The sequence below is a fragment of the Takifugu flavidus genome, chromosome 8 (genome assembly GCF_003711565.1).
Source record: "Takifugu flavidus isolate HTHZ2018 chromosome 8, ASM371156v2, whole genome shotgun sequence".
Taxonomy (NCBI): domain Eukaryota; kingdom Metazoa; phylum Chordata; class Actinopteri; order Tetraodontiformes; family Tetraodontidae; genus Takifugu; species Takifugu flavidus.
This window is the reverse complement of record NC_079527.1, coordinates 9,562,579-9,585,947: the sequence shown is the minus strand read 5'-3', so window position 1 is coordinate 9,585,947 and position 23,369 is coordinate 9,562,579. Positions and strand designations below refer to the sequence as shown.

General features: G+C 44.0%; 1 protein-coding gene across 2 annotated transcripts in view; it reads right to left on the bottom strand.

Annotated features, from left to right (window-relative positions):
- Positions 1 to 22,914, bottom strand: part of LOC130530587 (caM kinase-like vesicle-associated protein) — a 28,213-nt gene extending 5,299 nt beyond the window's left edge. The window contains exons 1-5 of one of the 2 annotated variants that reach the window (XM_057041893.1): positions 22,543 to 22,914; positions 3,478 to 3,584; positions 2,705 to 2,836; positions 2,382 to 2,456; positions 1,595 to 1,733 (exon numbers count right to left, since the gene is read on the bottom strand). In XM_057041893.1, coding sequence (XP_056897873.1) covers positions 1,595 to 1,733; positions 2,382 to 2,456; positions 2,705 to 2,836; positions 3,478 to 3,572 — 441 coding nt within the window. In that variant the 5' untranslated portion in view covers positions 3,573 to 3,584; positions 22,543 to 22,914. The remainder of the gene's footprint in view (positions 1 to 1,594; positions 1,734 to 2,381; positions 2,457 to 2,704; positions 2,837 to 3,477; positions 3,585 to 22,542) is intronic. The other variant, XM_057041892.1, reaches the window with a different exon arrangement.
- Positions 22,915 to 23,369: the final 455 nt, after the last annotated feature.

Below are 23,369 nucleotides of genomic sequence, written 5' to 3'. Positions count from 1 at the left end.
TTTCAATATTGAATATGCCTCAATATTTGTACCTTTAAATCACAAAATGGAACATTGTAGAACAAAATTTCCAGTAATTTGTTACACATGACAATAACAATAACAACGACAATAGTGATTTTCCGCCACATGGTGCCCATATCATATTTATTTAAGTGTTATAAGGCAAAATTCTTTGTTTTAATTAACCTGATCTGGCTGGACTATTGTAATTCTTTATTATCACGGTGTCCAAACAACTCTTTAAGAAGCCTCCAGCTGATCCAAAATGCTGCAGCCAGAGTTCTGACAGCTATTGACAAAAGAGATCACATTACTCCTGTACTGGCGTCTCTTCATTGGCTGCCCGTTAAATTTAGAATAATTTTTAAAACCCTTCTTTTGACCTACGAGGTCCTCAGAGGCCTAGCTCCATCCTACCTGGAGGAGCTAGTGACACCTTACCAGCCCAATAGACCGCTCCGCTCTCAGAATGCTGGTCTATTTGTGGTTCCCAGAGTTTCTAGGAGTAGAATGGGGGGCCGAGAATTTAGCTACCAGGCCCCCCTGCTATGGAACCAGCTCCCTGTCCAGGTACGGGAGGCTGACTCTCTTTTTAAGATCAGACTTAAAACCTTCCTCTTTGAAAAAGCTTATTCTTACTAATTCTGTAGTTCCAGTTATTATCATAGACAGACAAACTGTCATACTTAGGGGGTCGTCTAATCATTAGGTCACATCTTAGCTATGCTGTTATAGGCCAAGGCTGCCGGGGTCCAGAAACATGATCACCTGACAGGCCTCTGTCACCCCACTGGGTCATGGTTTCCTCTCCTCTCCTCTCCTCTCCTCTCCTCTCCTCTCCTCTCTCCTCTCCTCTCTCCTCTCCTCTCCTCTCCTCTCCTCTCCTCTCCTCTCCTCTCCTCTCCTCTCCTCTACTTGTCCTCCCCCCTCTCCCTTCTCTCTACCCAGCCGGCCATCAGCAGGAGGGTCCCCCTACATGAGCCTGGTCCTGCTTAAGGTTTCTTCCTGTTAAAGGGGAGTTTTTCCTTGCCACTGTTGCTTGTCTGGGGTCAGGCCCTGGGATTATGGAAAGCGCCTAGAAACAATTTGGATTGTATAAGATGCTGTATAAATAAAGATTGATTTGATTTGATTTGATTTTGATCTGATGTGTGCCTCTTTTGATGATATAATTGCCATCTCCAAATGTGGGTTCATAATTCATATTTAAATTTATAGAAAAGCTAAACAATGCGCGGTTGACACAGACTGAAGACCCATCTTTTACCAGCAGGGGGAGTATGTAGTCCAACACATGGTTTAAATCCATCCTCATGGATTGATAATGAAGACTAAAGATATGACACACTGCTGGTGGACCTTAGTGTGTTTCACTTGAGATTGGATTAAGCTGCAGAGATGATGTATACGCGCACATCAATCGAGTTTTGAACTGAAATGGCGCTGTGCTCAGTGGTTAATATTCCTGCAGAGAATATTTACCAAAGTAAACTGCAGCAGATGAAGTTTTTAAAAAAAATCTCCTGGTAAATGCTTTTATTTAGTTTCTTTTATCATAATGACAAAAAGGAGAAAGAAAATCACTGCGCACCTTCAAATTCCTGTGAACTATGTTGAGGGAGTGTAAATACGCCACTGCCTCCAGGACCTGCCTAATGACATTGGAAGCATCTCTTTCCGTGTAATTCCCTTGGTCCAATATCCAGTCGAACACGTCTCCTCCTGTGGCGCTGCACGCAAACACACGGAAATTAGTGCCGACAAATTACTGAATATTCCAATAAAAAAACCCTAACCACTCGTTAAACACACGTTTCTACACCACAGTTCACTAAAGGCTTCACATAACAACATTATAAAAGGCCCTGTAGGCTTGTTTTGCTCTGTTTTTTGTTTGTCCATTAGTGAGGCAATCTGCTTGGGCCTTAAGGTAGAGCTGGGCAATTAAAAATTAGACTATTGGTCATTACTCCAAAAGAATTGGCTAAACACTCTTGCTCTCTGCAGAAATACGTTTCACGCCGTAAAAAGGCAGACTGACTGATATGTGCCGACAGATGCCCGCAGTCCCAGTGAGCACAGTAAATTTGTGTTGTCCTCCAATAAAGCTGCAAATGTTGGAATTGCTCAAGACACAAGTGTCGTGGAATTGACCTGCTCTGCTGTATTGATCCGGAAGTCTCTGCAGAGACTCCATTACAGCAAAGCAGCACTTCAGTTGCCCTGAGTAATGCCGAGTGTTACTAAGAGAAAATATCTCATCAAAGCAAACACGTTCCCTTTGTGGCTGCTGGGGTGGGAGGGGGGGTTCACAGTTGCACAGAAGTACACATTTATGTACATATTGCCCCACATGGTTAGAGGAGAGAAAGACTCACAGGTCCTGAAAGATGAAATATTCCTTGCGGGTCTCGAATGTGTCGATCAGCTGAAGGATGTTTGGGTGGTTTAGTCTGAAAAATATTCACAGAATGTAACTTTGAAACGGTAGAAGCTAAAAGAGTTCTTAATCATTTCTCAATAAGCTTAAACTTCCACTTAAAGACAGAGATACATGAACAATACCTTACATTAATGACTTTATGATTGCATGTTTTATTCAAATAAAAAACCAAAAAAATCAAATCAGTCTCTCCTCTAGCTCTCTGCCTCTCAGAGCCCGTCAATCATTCATCCATCTGTCCACCAACTGCCTGCGTACAATTTCAGGATCATGATTTCATTCTTGGCTGCCTTGCGGACTTTCCTGCCGTCCTTCTTGAGGAATTTCTTGCAGAAAAACACTTTGTCCCTTTGTCTGTCTTTAGCCAGGCACAACTCACAGAATTCCTTCCTGCAAAGTCAACATAGGATTGAAGAAGAGAGAGAGAGAAACAGGAAGCAGGAAGAAATTAGCAAACAAACTATGTTGGGTGTTAGGGTGCATTAAAGTGAATGAGACAATATTTTTCTTCTTGTACCTCTGCCACAACATTACTACATGTAATTTTATAAAAATAAAATCAAACAACGAGAGTAGATAGGCAGTAAGTGTCTCTATTTAAAGTGTGCCAGTGTGTTTGTTATATAAAAGATGAGCTGAAATCTCTGAGGCTAGAAGCTGACATATGGCCTCTTACAATGATTAGTGTGCATGTACGCGGTGTGTGTTTGTGTGTGTGTTTTCTGTAAAGCACGGGAGAAAGGTTTAACTTTTTTTTAGGCTCAAGTGTCAGTGTAAATAAGCGATCACAGATTAGCAAAGACTATCTTTAGGGATAATGATTTTTTTAGTGCTGTTTTCTTGCTGTATCACTTTCTGCCATTTCCACCGTGAATCGCTTTAAAATGCCAAACAAAATCCACAGGGGAAAAATACCCAGCTCCAATTAAAAGAGTTCATGAGGAGAATGATGGCCATATGGGAATTGCAGCATATGGCCACGGACTCTCAGAAAAGGCACGGTTCTCCGGATGGATCTTTATGATACTCACGCTCGGAGGACCTGTCCAAACTCATATTTGTCTGTGACATCCGAGATGCTATCGTAGGTCCGCCCATCTCGCAGGGCAAGGCACCCAAATGGCATGGCGGCATTCACCTGAAAAGTAAGACAGACTCTTTTGAGGCAATGCAAGGAGGAACCTTTTGGGTAACAGACATGAGGTGAAGGGATTGTTGAGCAGCAAGGCCAGCATGTTAAAGAGGAAAAGAGGTACTGATGAAACACTATGAAAGCCTGCGGTAGTTGAAGCAAAAGACACTGAGGGAGCGCCACCGCCGGGAGCTTTGAAAATATTGACTATACCGGACAGACACAACTGAGTCAACTTTTCAAAGAATGTGTGCTTTAATGTGCCCAGGATCCTGGTTCCTTGCCAGGCTCGTCAACACACACTAAGCTACCCACTAAGCTTCTATCTACTAAAGTCTGCAGATTCTGCTCAATGTCTGTCAAGTTAAAACTCACTCGAAATTACCTTATGATGCCACATAATACCAAGGATGTACTAAATAAATAGTGAATCAGCAATCTATCTATCTATCTATCTATCTATCTATCTATCTATCTATCTATCTATCTATCTATCTATCTATCTATCTATATATCTATCTATCTATATCTATATATATATCTATATATATATCTATCTATCTATATATATATACAGTATATAGACAGACATCCAACCATGTAACCATTAGATGTTCACTCTCATCTAATGCTGTATCGACCGTAAGGGACAGAGATTCCCTGGAAGATTCAGTCATCGATCATAAGGATCCTTCCTCTCTTCCTGCACTTGTACCAGACGGCTTTTCCAATAATACATTTTATTCTTTTCAAAGACCTCTATCGGCACTTGTTTTGTTCTTGTTGGGGTTCAGGATGGAGCCAATTCCAAGTAATTGTCTGATGAGGGAAATATGGGATAAGAGAAAATGGGACATTTCGGAGGGAATTCTGATTAATGGGTATGATTTGGGGGAAGTAATGGTGTGACTTTAGGCCTGGGTGTTTAGTAGATAACAAAAGTATGAGCGGAAACTCTGAATGTGATGTGGGGACTTAGAACAGAGAAGAAATGGGAATCCTCAAGAGGCAAAGGCAATTTCTTCGTACTAATTCCAGATTCAGGAATGATATCAGTGATTTCAAATCCTTGCTATCTCTTTCTCTTTCTCCGTCTCTCATCTTTCTGTGTGTGTGTGTGGGTGTGTGTCTGTGTGCCTGTACGAGTGTGTGAGTGTATAACACCACCACCCTAGATGATAGGGTCAGCTTCTGATCTATGGTAGAGGCTGGGTCGGAAAGCACAGTGTAATCCCAGTGTTGGCCCTAATCTTTAATCTGCACCCCTAATCCAGTGGTGCCGGGATAGACTTGTATACGTGCACGCATCTGGGAGTGTGCATGTTACGTGTGAGAGTGCGCATGCACAGATGCAAAGGTCGATGCAGATTTGTGACATGTAATTTGAGTGTAGGGTTGTGCATCTGCGTGGAAGTGTAATGCACCAGTTAGGCCAAGGGAAGTTCAGCTTTTTTTTTTCCTTCTTCTTCTCTAAACTAGAAGGTTATGTAAGCACAACACCACGCTCATAACAAGCTCCAGGACAGGTGAAGGAGGACTTGACGTGAATGGAGCACATCTGTCTCGTTGGGAGCAGTGAGTGTTTAGCGATACATGACTACTAACTTCCAGAGATTGTCAGTAAAGGTTGGAGAAACTCTGGCTACTACTAACATTTATATCTGTATTCTGAGATTTCTTTGGTGTTTTATCGTATATTAAACAACCGACAACCCTGCTGTCTACAATGACTGTGGTTTTTCCCATAAATGCATCCAGTTATTGGTTCATTGCTGTATGTACATCCCAAAAGTAACTTTAAACTCTGTGGGTCCATCCTGTAGAACGGTGGAGGAACGCTCTGGCTCTGTCTTACCTGCCCTTCATGTTTGCAAATGGGATAAAATTCCAGGATCGTGACAGTGTCATTCTTTACGTAACAAGTCACACTAAAAACTCCAGGTTCCATAACCAGGTTCCACACCTGCAGAACTGAGTCAATACACACTGAAGCCGACAGAGAGTAGGAGGCGGTGTGGAAGAATATGAAAAGAAAGAAGATGTGAAGGGAAGATTGAAAGTTGGGGGGAGAGGTGAGAAATGAGGGGAACAGAAAGGGAAACAGGTAGGTACACTGTGACTAAGTGAAAAGGTGGAGCGCGTACATGAGAACAAAGTGTAAAACGCAGAACTGCAGAGGCAGGTTGACTCCTCACCTCACAGCTTCACGCCGTGTATGTGAGTATGTGCACAGGTATGTTCTGTGTGTGGGCGCGTGTGGGTGCGATAACGCTGTGTGTGATGTCAGGAGCCCGGGAAGGGTTGTCCCCAACGTCAGTCAGCTCTTGAAGACAAACCGTAAGGATAAAGGTTCTGTTGAAATGGTATAAAAGAAGTGAAGCTGGCACAATGTCAGCGATAAAATGACCTTATGTCAAGTTTTAAACATTTTTTCTTCCTTGAGGAAGCCGACAGATCCCAGATCTGGATCTCCTGCTGTTGTGATTGATAGGAACTGATCTTGGCACTTGGGGCCATTTTCTCCCCATGACTTATACACTTTGGGGACAAAGTGTATAAAAAGGAGCCAGCGCAAAGTTTCTGCAGAGGAAAGGAGTTACGACGTTGGAAGCATTCACTGACTGGAGGAAAAACTACCAACCTTGTTCATTTTAGGTGGACAGACCATAAGAAGCTGAAGTATGTCAGAACAGCACCCTTTTTACACCAGATTGGCCTTTAACCATATATAAACCCGACTGAGGGAACATTAAACCTGCCGCTTCTTCCTGTTAGTCCCACTGTAAATCTTCTGGAATGGCACTCACGACCATCCTCCACTGCAGCTTTCCAGTGCAATTATCTGAGCAGTGGCTCTAAAGTCAGAGAAATAATAAGAGATAAACCAGTTCTGGCTGTGAGATTGTTCCCCTGTTGGGGTCATCTGTCTTAACAAACATTATTGATCACTGATTATTGATCCCATGGCACATTACTCACCCAGAGTAGACATTTTTTTCTCGAGACTCTAGGTGCATTTGTGAGTTCCAAGTATCGCTCTTAGCTGAATAGCATGGAGAGCTCAATGTGTCCTGTGCACACGCACTCATTCAGCACTGCCAGTGAGTAGGCAGAAAGGTCTGCTACCAGAACCAGGCCAATAAACACAATGCTCTAAACACCATCTACCATTTGTGAGGTCATGTTTGGCTGTCGTTAAAATTGCTGCCTCTGTGAATAGCTTCCTGAATTTGGCACCCACGTTTGTGAGACCCCTCTTCCCCCTCTCAGCAGTGAATAATCCTGCTGCACATGCCTGTTAAAATGGCGGTTATATTCTATTACTTTGTTTATTTGTGAATAGAATTCAGAATGATTTATTATGCTGTGAAATAAGTGAAGTAGATCAGCATAAGCACACTCATATATAAAAACAGGCACTGCCAAGAACCTACACTTCACGTTTAGCACCTTGAATCAGATCTTGTTTGTGTCTCAGTGTCTGACAGTTTCTGCGCACCTATTTGCACTTTCTGAATTTTACTGCTGTGCAGCAAAGGAACGAATCAAGTGTCAAGGTTATTCTGAGAAAAAGAGCTATTCACTTGCACTCATCTCTTTAGCCTTCCGAGATATTCAGTCCCCTGTTCAGCTAAACAGCGAACAATAAAAAAAAAAAAAAAAAAAAAATATGTTTTGCAGCTCCAAGCCAAAATCAATTTGCAAAGCCGCTCTGTCACTGGAGATGTGTCGTGACTGGTTTGGACCAGTGTGTCTGAAAGAGAATAATTGGGAAAATAGGTGGTACCACATGGAACTTTGGTACTTTACCACAGAGCGAGTCATGAGTATACCCACAAATTGGGGAAGTTAAGCTGTGTGAAAGCATCACAGAGATTTTGGGATATGCACCATCTACATGCAGCGCTAAAGCAATGATCAGGTTTATAAAGATTAAACTGCAGTTATCTGAATGTTATAAAGGTAGCATTAAGTAAATGATATTAACTGTAAAGCATTTATGAGGTAATTTGTTGGCAATTATCAAAACTGCACGTTTAGCACACACGTGTCATTTCTCCCCTATCAGACAGTGCGCCCCCTCTGTTGGAGCACAGTAATTACACCTACAATCTGCAGATACTGGCTGAATGTTTATTAATTAATTAAAATTAATGGATGTCGCGCATTGACTCAACTTAGTTTTGATGTTTCTTAATTTATTTTTGGTGACCTAAATCAATCAAAAACCCCAGGTGAAGTTAATTTTTAAGAAAACCTGATTAATTAGAGTATATTTTGGAAATTGCATTTGCAGTTGTGTTGGGAATGGTGCTGACAAACATCTAACAGCCTCTAGGATGAGATCTAATGTTAGCGGATATTAACATTAAAAATTGTTATTATATTCAGGGAAACAATTTGCATTTGCCTCTAAAGATATCATGCAGATGATTATGATCAATACTGAAATAATCAAGCTACAATTCCTCAAAGTCATTCCAGAAATAGAGTAAAAATAAGAAGATACCATCACTGCTGGTGACATCGCTGTATTTTTACACCTGACACCTACATGACCTGGGGTGTTGAGCATCAAATGGGCCAAGGAGTCAGGGCTCAGCTGTGATCCACTTCTTGCTCCACCCACTCCACCCATCGAGCAGAGAGCAAAGATTCTATAAATGTAATTCACTCTGGAGACACCTGCCTACGGTGTGAACCATCAAATCCTAAAGAAAGGCTCCATCTATGCTTATAGAAAGCAGGTTTTATGGCAACCTGGCGTTATGTAAACACCCCATCGACTGCAGGCGCAAAGCCGCTTTGCTGTTGTCCTCCTGCGTTATCAGTGCAGTGGTCAGGTGAGTCCGCGTGTCCTCGCTGCTCTCATGCGGATGCGACATTGCAACAAACGTCCCCGGCGGCCCAAATCCGGACATCTGCACGTTGCCAATAAGCGATAGCGACGCCAATTTGTGATCAGATTAACAGCAAAAGTAAATCGTTAAACAAAAAATAAAAAGATCAGCGGCAAACGCGCATTTGTGATGTGTGAGTGTGTGTGGCGGTGCGTGTGGAATATCCTAACAAGTATGTCAATGTGCGCCTCAGGATAAGAGTAGGAGCAGCGGTGGGCCTGTGACCCACCCTGGCTTACTTCTGCCTGTGTGAACAAGAGATGACAGACCTTGCATGTCAATGTGAGCACCCAGCACCTGATTAACACACACACACACACACACACACACTGTACATCCAGGTGTGCAACATACAACCATACATCACAAGCATTTCACAGCTCGCGCAACTGTCAAGGGGACAAAGACACCAAACGTGCGTGCCTCATTAGTGGCTGACATGTCTCAAGACGGCACCGATTCAGGTGTGACGTCTTTATCCTGTTCGTTTAGAAGCCTCTCTGTCTTTGTCCCACCCCACACAAGCCTCTCTTTGCACCTCTCCCTGCCTCTGGGTGAGTTTCATCATGTCATTTTCACCCTCAAAAGAAAAAAACAAAACCTTTTTTTTTCTTCTTTCGGTTGAATCACGGCAACGTCAGCGGCCACGGCTGCTGCGGCAGCCACCAAGGTCTGACGGTTGACACGCTAACGGGGGTAACGGAGAGGGTGTATCATTATGTTTCCAACCACTAAATTTGACAATAACACTTGTCTTATCTTCTTAACCGCTTTATCCCTTTCGGGGTCACGGGGAGGGTACACGGGCAGGGTCCACCCCTGGATGAGTCGCCAGTTCATCGCTGGGGCTTATATGCATATTTACTACCATAACATCTTCCACATTTTGCCTCCTTGCTTCCTTTTCCCAGCTTTAGTTTGTTTTTCCAGTGCGACTCATCATGTCTCCTCAACCGTGGATAAAACGTTATGACGGCCTCAGCAGGGTGTCATCGATCGACGAAGATGTGATCGATGAGTCGCTTGAGCTGACAGAAAAAAAACCCAGCGGGGGATATGGCCTCTTTTTTCTCAATATCAGTGGAGTTTAAAGTTTAATTAGACACAAACGCTTGCGTAATAATTGCAGCGGGTGTAATTAGAACATAATAACACAATCAATAGCCTGGATACAGCTGAAAGCACTTTGTCAGGAATATCATTCAGGCCTACAAAATCATTTCCAGCAAGTCCATAATGGAATTACGCAGGGATCGTTTAGAGCTTGTTGCCGGACGTGGGCACGTGTTCGAGAGGTGCCTGAGATCGGGTCCCAGGCTTTATCAGGATGCTGTGACGTAAAAGTGGGGCAGATAAGAGAGTTGTGAGGATGTGGCCGAGTACACAGGAGAGAAGAGCCGAGCTAGATGAAGAGGAGACCCAGATGGGAGCTAATTATCAGCATTACTCTGCTTTCTAAAAACCAGCAAGTGAGAGGAAGAACAGATAGCGTCCTCCAGTAAACAGACTGCATGGAATGGTTCTGATAGCTTTACCCTCATATTATTATTATTGCTATGAACAACCTAATTCTAAGTTTAGGGCCTATGCAAAGCTTCATGCACAGAACATATCTACTGGCTAGCCTTTTAGCCTGAAAACATTTGGATCCTTTTTTGTGATTTTAATGTGACATATATGCACTTCGTCATTAGGACAAGCGATATTCTCTTCTCATCAAAGCAGTGAGGAGCTAGGCTGTTGAAACGTTTTCAAAACTTCAATAAATATGTAAATAGATGCATGAAAAGTATTTCGCCTCCTGTTTTTACCTGACACACCTGAAGTGTGAAACATCTGCCAATCAACTTGCAACAGAAAAATGGAACTGCACTGAGGTCAGAGCATACTATTACAATATTTGTCCTGCATGTAGATGCCAAAAAACATCAGAAATCAGGGATTCAAAAGCCCCAGGACAAGTGTGAGCATCAGCGGCGTAGGCTGCTTTTATGCTAAATGGCTTTGTATGTCTGACCAAATGGACATTTACTAAAACCTCTTGCAGAAAAGCTCTCATCCACCAAGTCAGCGAGTAATTTTAAGCTGAGTTGAGCTCATTTTCAATGAAAAAAACCAAATCCACCTGACAATGTTGTGGTGAATAAAACAATCTGTGGCATGACATCAATCATTAGTCTATTTGAATCTGCTGTTATTTGCAGAACAGAAAGTTGCAGCCTCATGTCATGATGCTGTTGTTTTCTCCTCTGTTAAGTACAACTGCTTCATGGATCTTTCTGTTTCTTTGGATCTAAGGAAGAATTTGGATGAGAGGTTTTAATTTTCACTTTTTTTTACTGTTTATAAGCTCAATGAAACATTGACCAGAAAATTCTGCACTATAGCACAAAATCTGCAGTGTCAGAATGTCCAAATTAAGGTCAAATATGAAGAATCACTGTTAGGGAATGCTCCCAAATGTAGAGTTTGGTCCAAGATACTGTAAAGATGTGACATATGTTGCATTCTCACAGTGGTTTTATGAAGTGAGACATTTACTTTATGTCATTGTGCCACTGGTTCAAACAAACCGCTGCTCGATGTGCCGATGCTTCAGCAGTATGAATAGATCAGAATTTTCTTATCCCTCAAAGTTCTTTGGCACTTCACTGATGGTTTGATTGACTGCTTTGTCGATAGCTGTGGAAGCTTGGCAAAAAAGGTGACACAAACCTAAATAACCTCCCAAAATCACACTTCTAGCTGGAGTTGATGGCTTTGGGCATGGATGGATGATTGCGGTTGCCCAAAAAATGTTTTTTAAAAATCCCAAAAAATCAAGTGTCAAATCAAACACTTCCTTATCAACGTGTGTCCAGACATTGGGGATGCAGAACTGTTGAAGAGCCAAACCCAAGTAGAGTCTCAGCATCTTTGTTTTCAGTGGACACTTAATGTGGTGTCACTGTACAAAAGTGAATCTCAGGCGACAGCTGCTGCATTTGGGGAGAAAACTGCCCCATTTGCATTTTGGTATTTAGAGTTTAAAATGAGTGTCATGTATGTGAATAGTGCAGATGTGGCTCATTTTTCATAGGAAGTAACCTTGATTCTCCTATTTCACTTCTGATCTGTTTGTTGAAGGCTTGCCATCACATTATAATAAATGTATGTATGTATGTATGTGTGTGTGCGTGCGTGTGTGTGTGTGTGTGTGTGTGTGTGTGTGTGTGTGTGTGTGTGTGTCAGGGGAGAGAAAAGAGACAGTGTTCATAAATATTTCTCCAGTGCTCCTCTTACTATATGAGAGAGATGCTCTCAATGTGTAAATGCTTGTACATGATTTATGCGGGTGATTTATAATATATTATTAACGCTCTCCATCCCTTTTCTTCTTTCCCATCACTCTCTTCCTAGCTCACTTTCATCCCCAGCATTGATTTTTGTTTTGACGCCATCTCAGAGACGAGGGGTTTTTTGCTCCATCTGTGGTGGTTCTGAGACTTGCACAAGATTAGTTTCCATGGTGGAGTTAGTTAACGCCAATGACTCACGCCCTGTTCATCATTTAGTGTATGAATTACAGATGGTATAGATCTGTAATGCATGTGTGTCTGCAGGATGTGCCCCGGGGCTATCCTGGTGAAGGGATTATGCCTGCTAGCTTAGCTGACAGAAAAGATGGACTCTGGAAACCTCCCTAGGCTTTTGCTGACCAATTTTGAGAAATGTTGAGAAAAATGTGGATGGTAACACCTGATGGACAACAGTAGACAACAACAGTGGCCTGCTTACGAACTCTCCACGCCAGTAGAAGCCTGTCTGCTACCAGGATGTGGAGCGTTTCTAATGCAGAGACTAACGGCCAATCACAGCAAGTCTGAGGGGGTTGATCAGAATGTGGCGCAAATAAACAAATGCAACTTAACTTAGTCACTTAATATGAAGCTTTTTGTGGAGCCAAAACATTGGCCCCACTTTAACGGGTTTGTTTGTCATTATCCACCGCGTTTATCTTCCAAATGAGTTTAAAGGAGACAGGCTCGGTAGTTTAGTGTTTGAAGACAAAACAGCCTCCAAAACAGCTGTTTGTTTCGGTTCAGCACGAGTTTTAGTCCTGTGAGCTTTTCTGAGATCCTGTTCACATCGGCGGTGGTTTGAGGCCTGAAGGCTTTACTCTCACACACAGACACACACACAGACACGCACACACGGTCTCGTAAAATTGTGTATGACAGGTGCTGCGCAACAGTTTGTGTTTTTTTAGGAATATTTGGAGACAGCGCGTGCACACTGCTGTTGGGAGTTATGCTATTTCTGCACACCTTCCGCGTCCGTGCATGTTTGTGCCTGATGAGAACAAATCAGCAATAGCGCGAGTATTAACATGAAAATCAGGTCATTTGGTCTCAGGGGAAAGTTAGAGTGGGAACGGCAGACAGACGGAAGGTTATGAGAGCAGATGATGCTAAAGACGGCGAAGGGGGATCAGTAAATAAGAGGAGAGAGGAGGAATTCCTGTGTGGACGATGGAGCCCATACAAACCAATGCCATATTCATAATCACTCACCGGTGATGCTCGCCAACCACCCGGCGGGCCAATGTGATGACAAAATAAGAGCAGCTCATTAAAAAATTCTGGTTATCAGAGAAAATAACGGCAAGCAAAACGCTCCGTCTTTCCTTCATACGAAGCAGCTTTAAGAATGGCGAGTATAAATGCTTTGATCTTGATTTGCTCAAAATATACAACACAATTTAGGGCCTCACTTTTATTCTGAAAATACCCGATGAAACAACGCAACCTATCACCCGATAACGATGCACTGGTTGTATGACACATCTGACGCTAAAGCATCACTTTGAAATGCAGGAGCTCTTTTAATAAGAATCACTCCTGAAATTCCCATAATGCCTCCATCTGTCTATAAGACATTCATTTTTGAGGGCTTACTTTAAGGAATTCTAATAAAAAATAACATTGAATTGGAAGACTAAAAAATGAAAAGGGTAGTCAGGACATGCTAATCAGAGTCATACACTTGAACAATTTATCTTTTAGGTTTCTGCCAGCAGCGTCACATCAAGTAACATCAGTGTTTCTCTCAGTGTGCTTGGGGATTATTCTTTAAAAGATTATTCTTTAAATGATTAATATTAAAAACAAACAAACAAAATACAAGGACTTGTTTGAGAGAGAGAGGCAAACCAGTGGGATGAGACTAAATGAAAATCAAAAGTGAAACCAAGGAAAAGCTGAGCGCTGGTCCCAGGGAGGGAAAAGGCAATATTGAAATAAGGAAAATGAGCTGGTGATGAGGACGGGAACGTGGCAGCATGAAGAATGAAGCCAAACCATGGAAGATGACAGATATAAAGAGCATGGGGCCATGGAAGTGAGAACGTTTCCGTGAGAAAGTCAGCAGTGCCTGTTAAGAGAAAAAAAATGCAGTGTTTATATGAAATATTCAGTGTGATAGAAGACTACAGGCGTAAAATCCTCTCTCCTGGAGAGATAGTGTGGGGAGGGGCTTAGAAGAGGAGGAGAAGAGAGGGAAGTTTTGGAGTCATGAAGCAGGAGAGGTCTCCATGAAGGCTATGGAGCTGCGTGTAGGACAAGCTGGCTGCTATTTTTATGCAGTATGTGGGTATATTGTTCACACGTATAGAGGGCAGTATACCTGTGCAGCATGTGCACAAGCTAGTCATTTACCATCGCTCTTCCAAAGAGAGATCCATTCTGCACATTTCTGTTTCTAAAAATTGACCTCAGAAGTGCATAATTATGCTTCTGAATAGAGCTGTTGATTCAAATTTGAGTTTTGTGTTGACTGTTGAGAAAACAACCAACGTGATTAAATGGAAAACGCGTCAATTATAACCTTTGCCAACCGCAAAAAAAAGCCTTTCTGGCCCTAACCAAGGCTTCCTGGAGTGACCATTACAACCAACATCTGCACTTTTGGCAGCAGAAGGTAATGGGGTCAGCACCGGATGATGAACAAAACACACCCTTATCAATATTTACAGAGCTTTCCCCTCCCCTCCTCTCAGTGGCCGATGGAAGCGGAGCCGTTTATTACCATTTATTTCATAATGATGACAATGATTTGTTTCATATGATCACATTTTTGACTTTAACACCCATTTTTAGTGGGAGTTGCTAACAGTCATATCAATATTTCCATTAGCTTCATGTAGATATATGCAGCTATAGTACTGATGCTAACAAGACTGGTTTCTTTTCCAGTTTAACCATACCAATCGTTCCCTAACTGTAGCAAAACAAAGTTACCAAAAAATCCCAGTTCATGTGTGCAGCCCTTCAGGTACTTTGCAGGTTTCCTCAGGCACGGTTCCTGGTCAATGATTAAAACCAGTACGGCAGCTCTGGCTTCACTCGTTTCTCACTAAAATGCTGAGCAGAACTTTGAAAAAAAGCCATGGAGTAAGATCATTCTTTTTTTGATGCAAGTAGGTGGCTGACAGTTAAAACACATGCTACTCTCCTTTGTCTGGTGAGACAGGAATGGGAAAAAAAGAAAGAATGGATCAGAGAATATGCGGGTGATGACCCAACAACCATGTGACACCATTCAAGATTTGCATTCCTCAAAAAAAAAGTCAGTCAGTCCATTGTCATGCACACAATTTATAATTCAGCAGAAAGGAAAACACAATACACTGAGGACAGAAGATGGGAAGATTCCCCATGGCGACAAAGTGGGCGGTAAGACTAATCTGAAGAGACACTTGAAGGCGAAGCAGACTGCCCTGCTGTTTGTGTGGATTAGCCAGTTGACTGGAATGTTGTGTGATCAATTCTTAATGACGAATATGTTTAAGCGCTGCAGATCAGGAAGGGCGGGACGGCAGGAAATGTGTTTCGCATGCTGACATCGGCACGCAACAGCCAAGGCAGACGAGAATTGGCCGATGACGTGTCGACAGAGCCGTGGAGCAAATGAAATTGAGAGCCTTCCTGGTGCGGCGCTCTTAGACGTATCAGAGAAACTGTATGACACCATTTTATAAACCCACAAACGATTCCTTCATATCGCAAGCTGGGGGTTAAAAATGGATCAGCTTTGTTCTGGCATCATAGTGTCAGACCCCCTACCTCTGCATGACAAGGACTAAGTGCATTTACACTGCAAACATGACTGTACATTTAAGAAAAAAAACCCACAACGTCCATAGACACACACACGAAGACAGATACCAAAAGGCTCTATAAATACAGTGTGGAGGTAATGTTCGTCGTGTAAAGTAGGCGGATTAACTGGAACCAGGTCAGAGCAAAGGCAGAGCATGTTTGAGCTTTCTCCTCTTCAGCTGCCTTTCTCCTAGTTTTTCTTGATTCTGCATTTCTCACCCCACCCCCCCCCCCCCCCCCCACACACACACACCAAGGCTGCTAAATGTCCTACGGAGACGTCCAATTATTCTGTACTGATGCACATTTATAATAGAGTATTGGTATGTCCTGTGAGCATCTGGCTAACGGAACGATTAGCACATCTCAACGAAAGCCAATACAAGTCACCACGTGAACAGTTCCCCCGGGAGGGAGGTGAGGAAAAGGGAAGGTCGCAAAGTGTTGGGCAAAGAGCGAGCGTTGGGGAGGAAATATGCCTTTGTTTTCGGGCGCCTCGGTATTAAACTCATCCATCCTCAGAGACCGAGGAGGGAGGGGGCAGATGAGAGAGAGGATGCACAAAGTGTGGAGAGCATTCCTCCACCTGTAGCTCCGGCTCAACTGGATCACACAATGTGAGGCCTGGGACTATGACCCCCACCCCCCCAATTTAAAAGGGTGTTTAAATGCACTAATCAGTCTCTCTCTTTCTCTGCATTCTCTCCGATAAAGCCCTTTTTTTTCAACTTGAAAAGACCTTAAAGCCCGTCATCTACGTTCAGGAGGACAGCTACCAGAGGACGAGGGTGACTAAATTTGGCAGCCAGTGTTATTATTGGATGGGGAGAAACATTTGAAGGACTGATACAGAAGTGGCAATTTGGATCCGCCTTTACAACAGCTTGGGGTGTTATGTAAGGGGTGATGTAGCCGAGGCTGGAGGAGGAAGAACACATCATTAGTCCCAAGGCCAATAAAGCAGGCAATAAGTGACTGCAACTCGGAGCGACAGCCTTGATATTAACTTATAATTACTGCTGCGCTTTATGTATGTGCCTTTTTAAAATCTGACACAGGGCAGGATACAGTTATTCATACTTCAAGATTTGTATTTGTGCCTTTTATGTCATTTTCTCAGCTGTGTCCGGGGCATTTCCTGCAGAACCAGATTACCAGTTTAGATACTTTGTTTAAAACAAAGTTTGTTTTATGGACAGAATTTCTAGGTGCAGTCTAGGTGTTGAGGGGGTCCGGTTGGGTGACCTCAGGATCGGGTCACTGCTTTTTGCAGATGATGTGGTCCTGTTAGCGTCATCGGCCCGTGACCTCCAACGATCACTGGATCGGTTCGTCGCCGCATGTGAAGCAGCTGGAATGAAAATCAGCACCTCCAAATCCGAGGCCATGGTTCTCAGCTGGAAAAAGGTGGAGTGCCTTCTCCGGGTCAAGGAGGAGATCCTGCCCCAAGTGGAGGAGTTCAAGTACCTTGGGGTCTTGTTCACGAGTGAGGGAAGAATGGAGCAGGAGGTCGACAGGCGGATCGGTGCGGCGTCCGCAGTAATGCGGACTCTGCACCGGTCCGTAGTGGTGAAGAGGAGAGAGCTGAGCCGAAAGGCGAAGCTCTCGATTTACCGGTTGATCTTCGTTCCTACCCTCACCTATGGTCATGAGCTTTGGGTAATGACCGAAAGAACAAGATCACGGGTACAAGCGGCTGAAATGAGCTTCCTCCGTAGGGTGGCTGGGCTCTCCCTTAGAGATAGGGTGAGAAGCTCTGCCATCCGGGAGGAGCTCGGAGTAGAGCCGCTGCTCCTCCGCGTTGAGAGGAGCCAGATGAGGTGGCTTGGGCATCTAGTTAGGATGCCCCCTGGACGCCTCCCTGGTGACGTGTTCAGGGCATATCCCTCCTGTAGGAGACCCCCGGGAAGACCCAGGACACGTTGGAGAGACTATGTCTCTCGACTGGTCTGGGAACGCCTGGGGATCCCTCCGGATGAGCTGGAAGAAGTAGCTGGGGAGAGGGAAGTCTGGGCTTCTCTCTTAGGCTGCTGCCCCCGTGACCTGACCCTGGATAAGCGGTAGAGGATGGATGGATGGATGGATGGATGGATGGATGGATGGATGATGGATGGATGGATGGATGGATGAATGTTTAAAACAACCACAGCTTTTGGCACCGGCGGAAAAACCCAATTAACAGGTGAGGGCACGTCTGGGACGGGTGGAGTGTGTTAGAGCACCTACTTGGCCTCCAAAGGGACAATTGGAGGGAACAGAATTGTTCAGTTGGAGGGAACAGAAGTGTGTCACAGTGGCTGGAAGGTCTCCTATCAGTGCTTCTAATCCCTCTCTAAAAAAAACGGCCACTGGGAAATACTCCATCTTTTCTTTCCGTCTAGCTGTCACACTTTCTCTCTTTCCTGCCTCCAGAGCCGCAGGGAGAGGGAAATACATTAGGAGGTCTTTTATGTTTCAGCCCTCTACATAATTACAAGCACCGGAACACTGGTTAACTCACTAATTTAAAACAAAGAGCAGAATCACACCCATTCATCTGCACAATCAAGGTGGCTCTGAACCCCAGTGAAGTGAAAGAGCTCTTTTTAACCACGTGACTGATGGCTGATGGAAGCAAAAGTACGGATTTAATGGTTGAATTTTTGTAAAACAGGCTTTCGTTCGAATTTGTCAGTCAGATTTCAAAGCCTGAACTCCTCCTGGGTTTATTAAAGGTCAGTGTAACTCGCCGACTCACCTTAAAACATAATTTCTGATTCTACATTCCAGTCAGCTCTAATGGAACTGGTGAGCACAAGCCGTAGACCGTGACCACAGAGGAGCCGCAGCTTGAAATAACAGTATACTGTAGATTTCATTGTTATAACCCTGCATGTGTGTGTGTGTGTGTGTGTGTGTGTGTGTGTGTATTGTGGCTGACATCGTGTGTCGGTGTATTAACGTGTATTACCTCTGTCAGGGAGTATTGGCCAGTGCGCCTGTTTTACTATCTTTATCTCCATCTGCAAAATGTTAGAAATTCTGTAAAAGGAGTTTCTGGCTCAGGATCACTTGGTAATATTTTGGTTTCCAGGAGGGATTCCTGCCATCGGAGATGTGTTGTGTTTATTTTCCTTCCTCTTAACTGTAGCATTGATAAATCCGCCAGAATCAAACGAGTCATTGACTCATTTAGAGTTAGCTAAACACTTGTGCAAAATGCCCAGTCCAAGCGGTTGATGGAAAACTTTCCATCATGATAACATCCTGCATGAGTCACAATTCTGATGTCTTGTCTAATTAAAATGTTATTAACTAGAAAACCAATGCAACCAATGCACAAAACACTCCCCTGCTTGTTGCTGATTATTACTGGGTGACGTTGGTTGCCTCATTCTGGCTTTGTGAATGAAGGGGCTGATGTCAGCATGATCCATTAAACCCACTTAAACTGCTGTATGGTAAACAGACTTCCAGCATTATGACTTCTGTGTAATAACAGCTGCTATTACTGTAATGATCAGGTGTCCTGCAGACAGAATCTACTGTATTAAGCTCATTAACCCTAATGTATATTTCAGATGCTCAGAATTGTGGATTTGCTTTGCAAGCTCAGCCACAGACATTTCATCCCCAAATTACTCGGTTTTGTTTGGTGGTGATCTCTGGAAAGAGTCCTGCTTCTTCTAAACTACCGCCCTTTCAGTGCGATACAGACCACTGTGGGCTTGGGAACCTTTGATTAAATGTTTGTGGAGTTCCCCAGATCTGTGCCTGGACACCGTCCTGTCCCTTAGCTCTGGATGCAGCTCTTCTTCCCCCATTTCTTGAATTTCAAAGCAAAGAAATTCTTATTATCAATCTTATTATATTCTGAAGAGCAATAAAGACATGAAATGTTGAATCCTAGAAGTAGCATATTCTTTTACTTGAGTGGTCTCCGTACTAAACTGCCCCAGGATGTACTTAGAGGTCATACTCCTCTGACAGCACCTTTTATTATAAAAAGGGAAAGGACATTTTTCTTGCATTACTGCCACGTGTCACGAAAATACACCGAATAGCTCCGGATGATAGATGGCTACATAATGCATGTGGAGGGCTCAGCTGGAAGAGGCTGAGAGCAGATGAGATGGGAGGAGAGCGAGTGAGTGCAAGAAGGCAGAAGATGAGCGAGGAAGGGCAGGACATGAGAAACCCCTGGCACCAAACTCAGTTAAGGGGAAGAAACAAACATATGCTGTGTGTGCAGTTTATCCCGAAATGCACCAAGTGCAACACAGGTGGTGTGTCCTGAGGAAAGAAGCGAGGAATGTTTTCGTCCTAAATATTCTCTGTTTTTTATGTGAAAATGACCCTGACCCACACCGGTGACGGAGCGAGTGCGTCTTCGGATGGACGCACCTCTTTGGACGCAGTGGTCTGAATTGCAGCGCAGTCTTAGTAGGAAGCGGTTAAAAATCAGAGGGTCCTAACTACATCCTCTGTTATCAGCCATTACAGGATGCCATCGTGATATAATGGGATATTGATGCCCGCATTGCAGCATCATCATCGCGCGAGGCCGGCTTTAGATTTCCCATTGGTGTAGCAGTAAATCTGTTAAAATGACTTATGTGTTTTGGGGCAGAGTTCGTGCATGCGGCGCTCTTTCTCTCTGGCAATCAATAAGTAACATTGAAATGTTTCTTTTTTGTCCCGTTCTTGCGAGATTTTACCCTTTGTACGAGCAGATTTACCTCTGTCTCCATCCAGGCTGCTGTGAGTCCACTTGATGAACTACGTGGGCTGATCCTTCTTACTGTACACGTGAGAACCGCTCGTCCTTTGGGCCACGTCTGCTTCGCCGTGACAGGAGAACCCTTCTATCGACGTGGTAACAGCTACGTTAATTAACCTCGATGAACTGTTTTGGTCGCCCTCGTGAGCTTGTAAACAGTCAAAACTCACTGTTCCATTTAGCTGAGTTCAAGATACAGAAATACGCCGCTTCTATATAGATGTTTAATTACACGACCTTGAGCCTGTGTCAGCACTTCCTCGTTTACTGAGTGAATATATCCCACTGGTTAATTAAACTATGCATTTTGAATACGCACGTCAGCAGAAAGTAAAGCAACTATTGACGCTGACCAACGCCTTCAATAAGATTTGTTTTTTCTGAAATGTTAAGGAAGTTTTTAAGCTGCCTTAAAAATCAGCTCCCGATCGGCAACAATGTGCTGACCCTCAACTCTTCAGCTTTCCACGTGACGCGAATTTAAACCCACTCGCGTATTACAGTATCGTTTTTCATGTTTGATGATTAATAAATGCAGCTTTCAATATGTTTCATCATCCAAATGCGAACAAGTCAAAGGTCGTCCATCTGAAAATCTCCAAAATGAGTTTCGGTCTTTAAAAGGACAAGCAGGGAGTGTCGGTGTTTTCCAGTGAAAAGCAAAGCGGAAGAGTAAAAGGAAATTTGATTATGACATATGAAGAATAAACCACAAGGGGAAAAAAAGAGCGCACAAATGATTTGAAAGCCTTTTATCCTTTAGGGTGCACCCTGTCAGCAAAGTCTAGATAAGGTCTCCGGAGCTCAGACAAAATGCTGCAGCTTACAGGTTGTCTGGAAGGACAGCAGCTATGAAGAGGCAGGCGGAGGTGAACGGCAGCATCGAGAGCTGGTTGAAGTCATGACGTGACACAGGCAGCTCGCGGTTCAGGTGTGAACCGGGAGCGGCACCTGAAACGTCACCTAATGTGTGGTGAATCATCCAAGAAGCTTTTTCCCCAACTAAAGACCCCCCCCCACCACCAAAAAAAAATACACACACACACACACACACACACACACACACACACACACACACACACACATATATATATACATAAAAAATAAGCAGATCTCATGAGCAAAGTGATGCAAACATCCCATTTCTCACCTTTCCCACCCCCATCTTGCCCTCTTTTTGTCATCGCTGCCTCTTTTCCTCAGACACGTTCTTGATTCAGCATCCTCCCAGTGTCTCTCTGGGGGTGCAGTGCTCGGGTAGCCTACCCCACATTTCCTCTGATCTTTTCCTCTTCTCTCATCTGCTCCCCTCGTTTATCACGAACTCATATAGAGCAAGTTAATGAGGCCAGTAGATTGGACTTGCAGAAATGTCATATAGTTGTTGCGGCCGTCATAAGAAACAGAGTTCTGACACGCTTGTGTAAAATCGCTCACTCCGCTTGTCTCTTTCTGGCTGCTCTGCCACTAAAGTAGACTGCATGACCCATACGTTACCAGCAAACAGCTTCAAAATACTTAAGGTTGATCCAACATAAGCCAGCCTGCTGCCCATAAGCCAACCGATGGAGACTTGTCAACCATATTTGATGGATGATTAACATGTGGATGTTGGACACCGATCAAACATAAAGCATATTAAGAGGGCGATGATGGAGGACAGCTAAAAACATGTGATGAATGAAACAAACAAAGAAAGCCAGATCCTCCATAGTGAGTGGTAGCTATCATAGAAACATCATTCCTGTCTCCAATATTGAATAGAAAGCATATTTGGAATAGAAAATTAGCGGAGGGATAAAAAATAAATAAAACCACACTAAAGTTTAGTTGTTAGTGGCAAAAAAACCCACAATCACTTGTTAATATCCTCCTCTGAAAAAAAATCAACAAGTAAGTTGTCAATATCATCCATTGCAGCCCAGTTTTAGCCTTCCGGGAAGTTTTATACATCTTTTCTGGGACATTTGGAGATTTCCGCTGCAGCTTTTTCACGGCGGCATCAGCGCGCCTCAGCACCAGCAGCACCAGCAGCAGCGCGCCCGTGAACGCGTCTTTCCCTCTCCTCCAAAAATCTTCCAATCTATTTGATTTAACCCGCGCAATCGTTCCTGTGGACCGTGTGCGTGCTAGAGTCCCGCAGGCTTTGAGTTTGCCAGCCTTACCTTGACTTGTAGCGCCTTGGAGAAGTGGAGGTGCGTGCGTCTGCAGCCCCCACCCCCCGCTATCCAGACCCAGAACTCTGCTCCCGGTCGCCGCTGTTGGTTTGTCAAAATGGGGTAAAAAAAAATGTAACAGGTTTGTTTGTTTGTTTGTTTGCTGGCGTTAAAGGCGCGTCAGAGAGGTGCAGTAACCGAGGCTCGTGCTCTGGCAGCGTCTGTTCTCCGCTGAGGAATTACTTTGCTTGTTTCTGACTGCCGCCCTCCCTCCCACTGACTCTCACTCACTCGCAGTCTCCCACCCAAGAGAAATAAATAATCTTTCATCTCTCTCCCTCTCCCTCTCTCTGCCTCGCACAGTTGGGCATCTTTGAATAATGTGAAATCATTACCGAAGGCCAAAATGTGTGTGTCCTCCTCCGCCCCCTCCGTCCAGAACTCCGCACGTATGTGTGCTTTTTAAAAAGAGAGAGCACGCATGGTGCGTAAGTGGAAAGGTCGCTCCAGATGTTAGGATGCTGTAAAGCGGCGGATTGGGAGGGGTGTGGATTAAAGCGCGGGATTATAACTCAACGTTTATCATTTCATCCCGAGCGCCGGTGGCCGCGCATTGGTGGACAATGACATCAGTCTTTGGCAGACACGGGCAAAAAGACAGATTCACGTGGGTAGAGATGGAGAGAAAGAGGAGAGGAAAAGAGGACAGGACAAGAAGTGAGAGAACCGGGGAGAGCAGGGCTGTTTTGTAAGTCTGTTTCACGCAAAACTCAGTCCGTGCACGCATTGTTGTCTAGGTCTCATTGGGCCCTGGTTTGGTGTCCCCCACACACTGT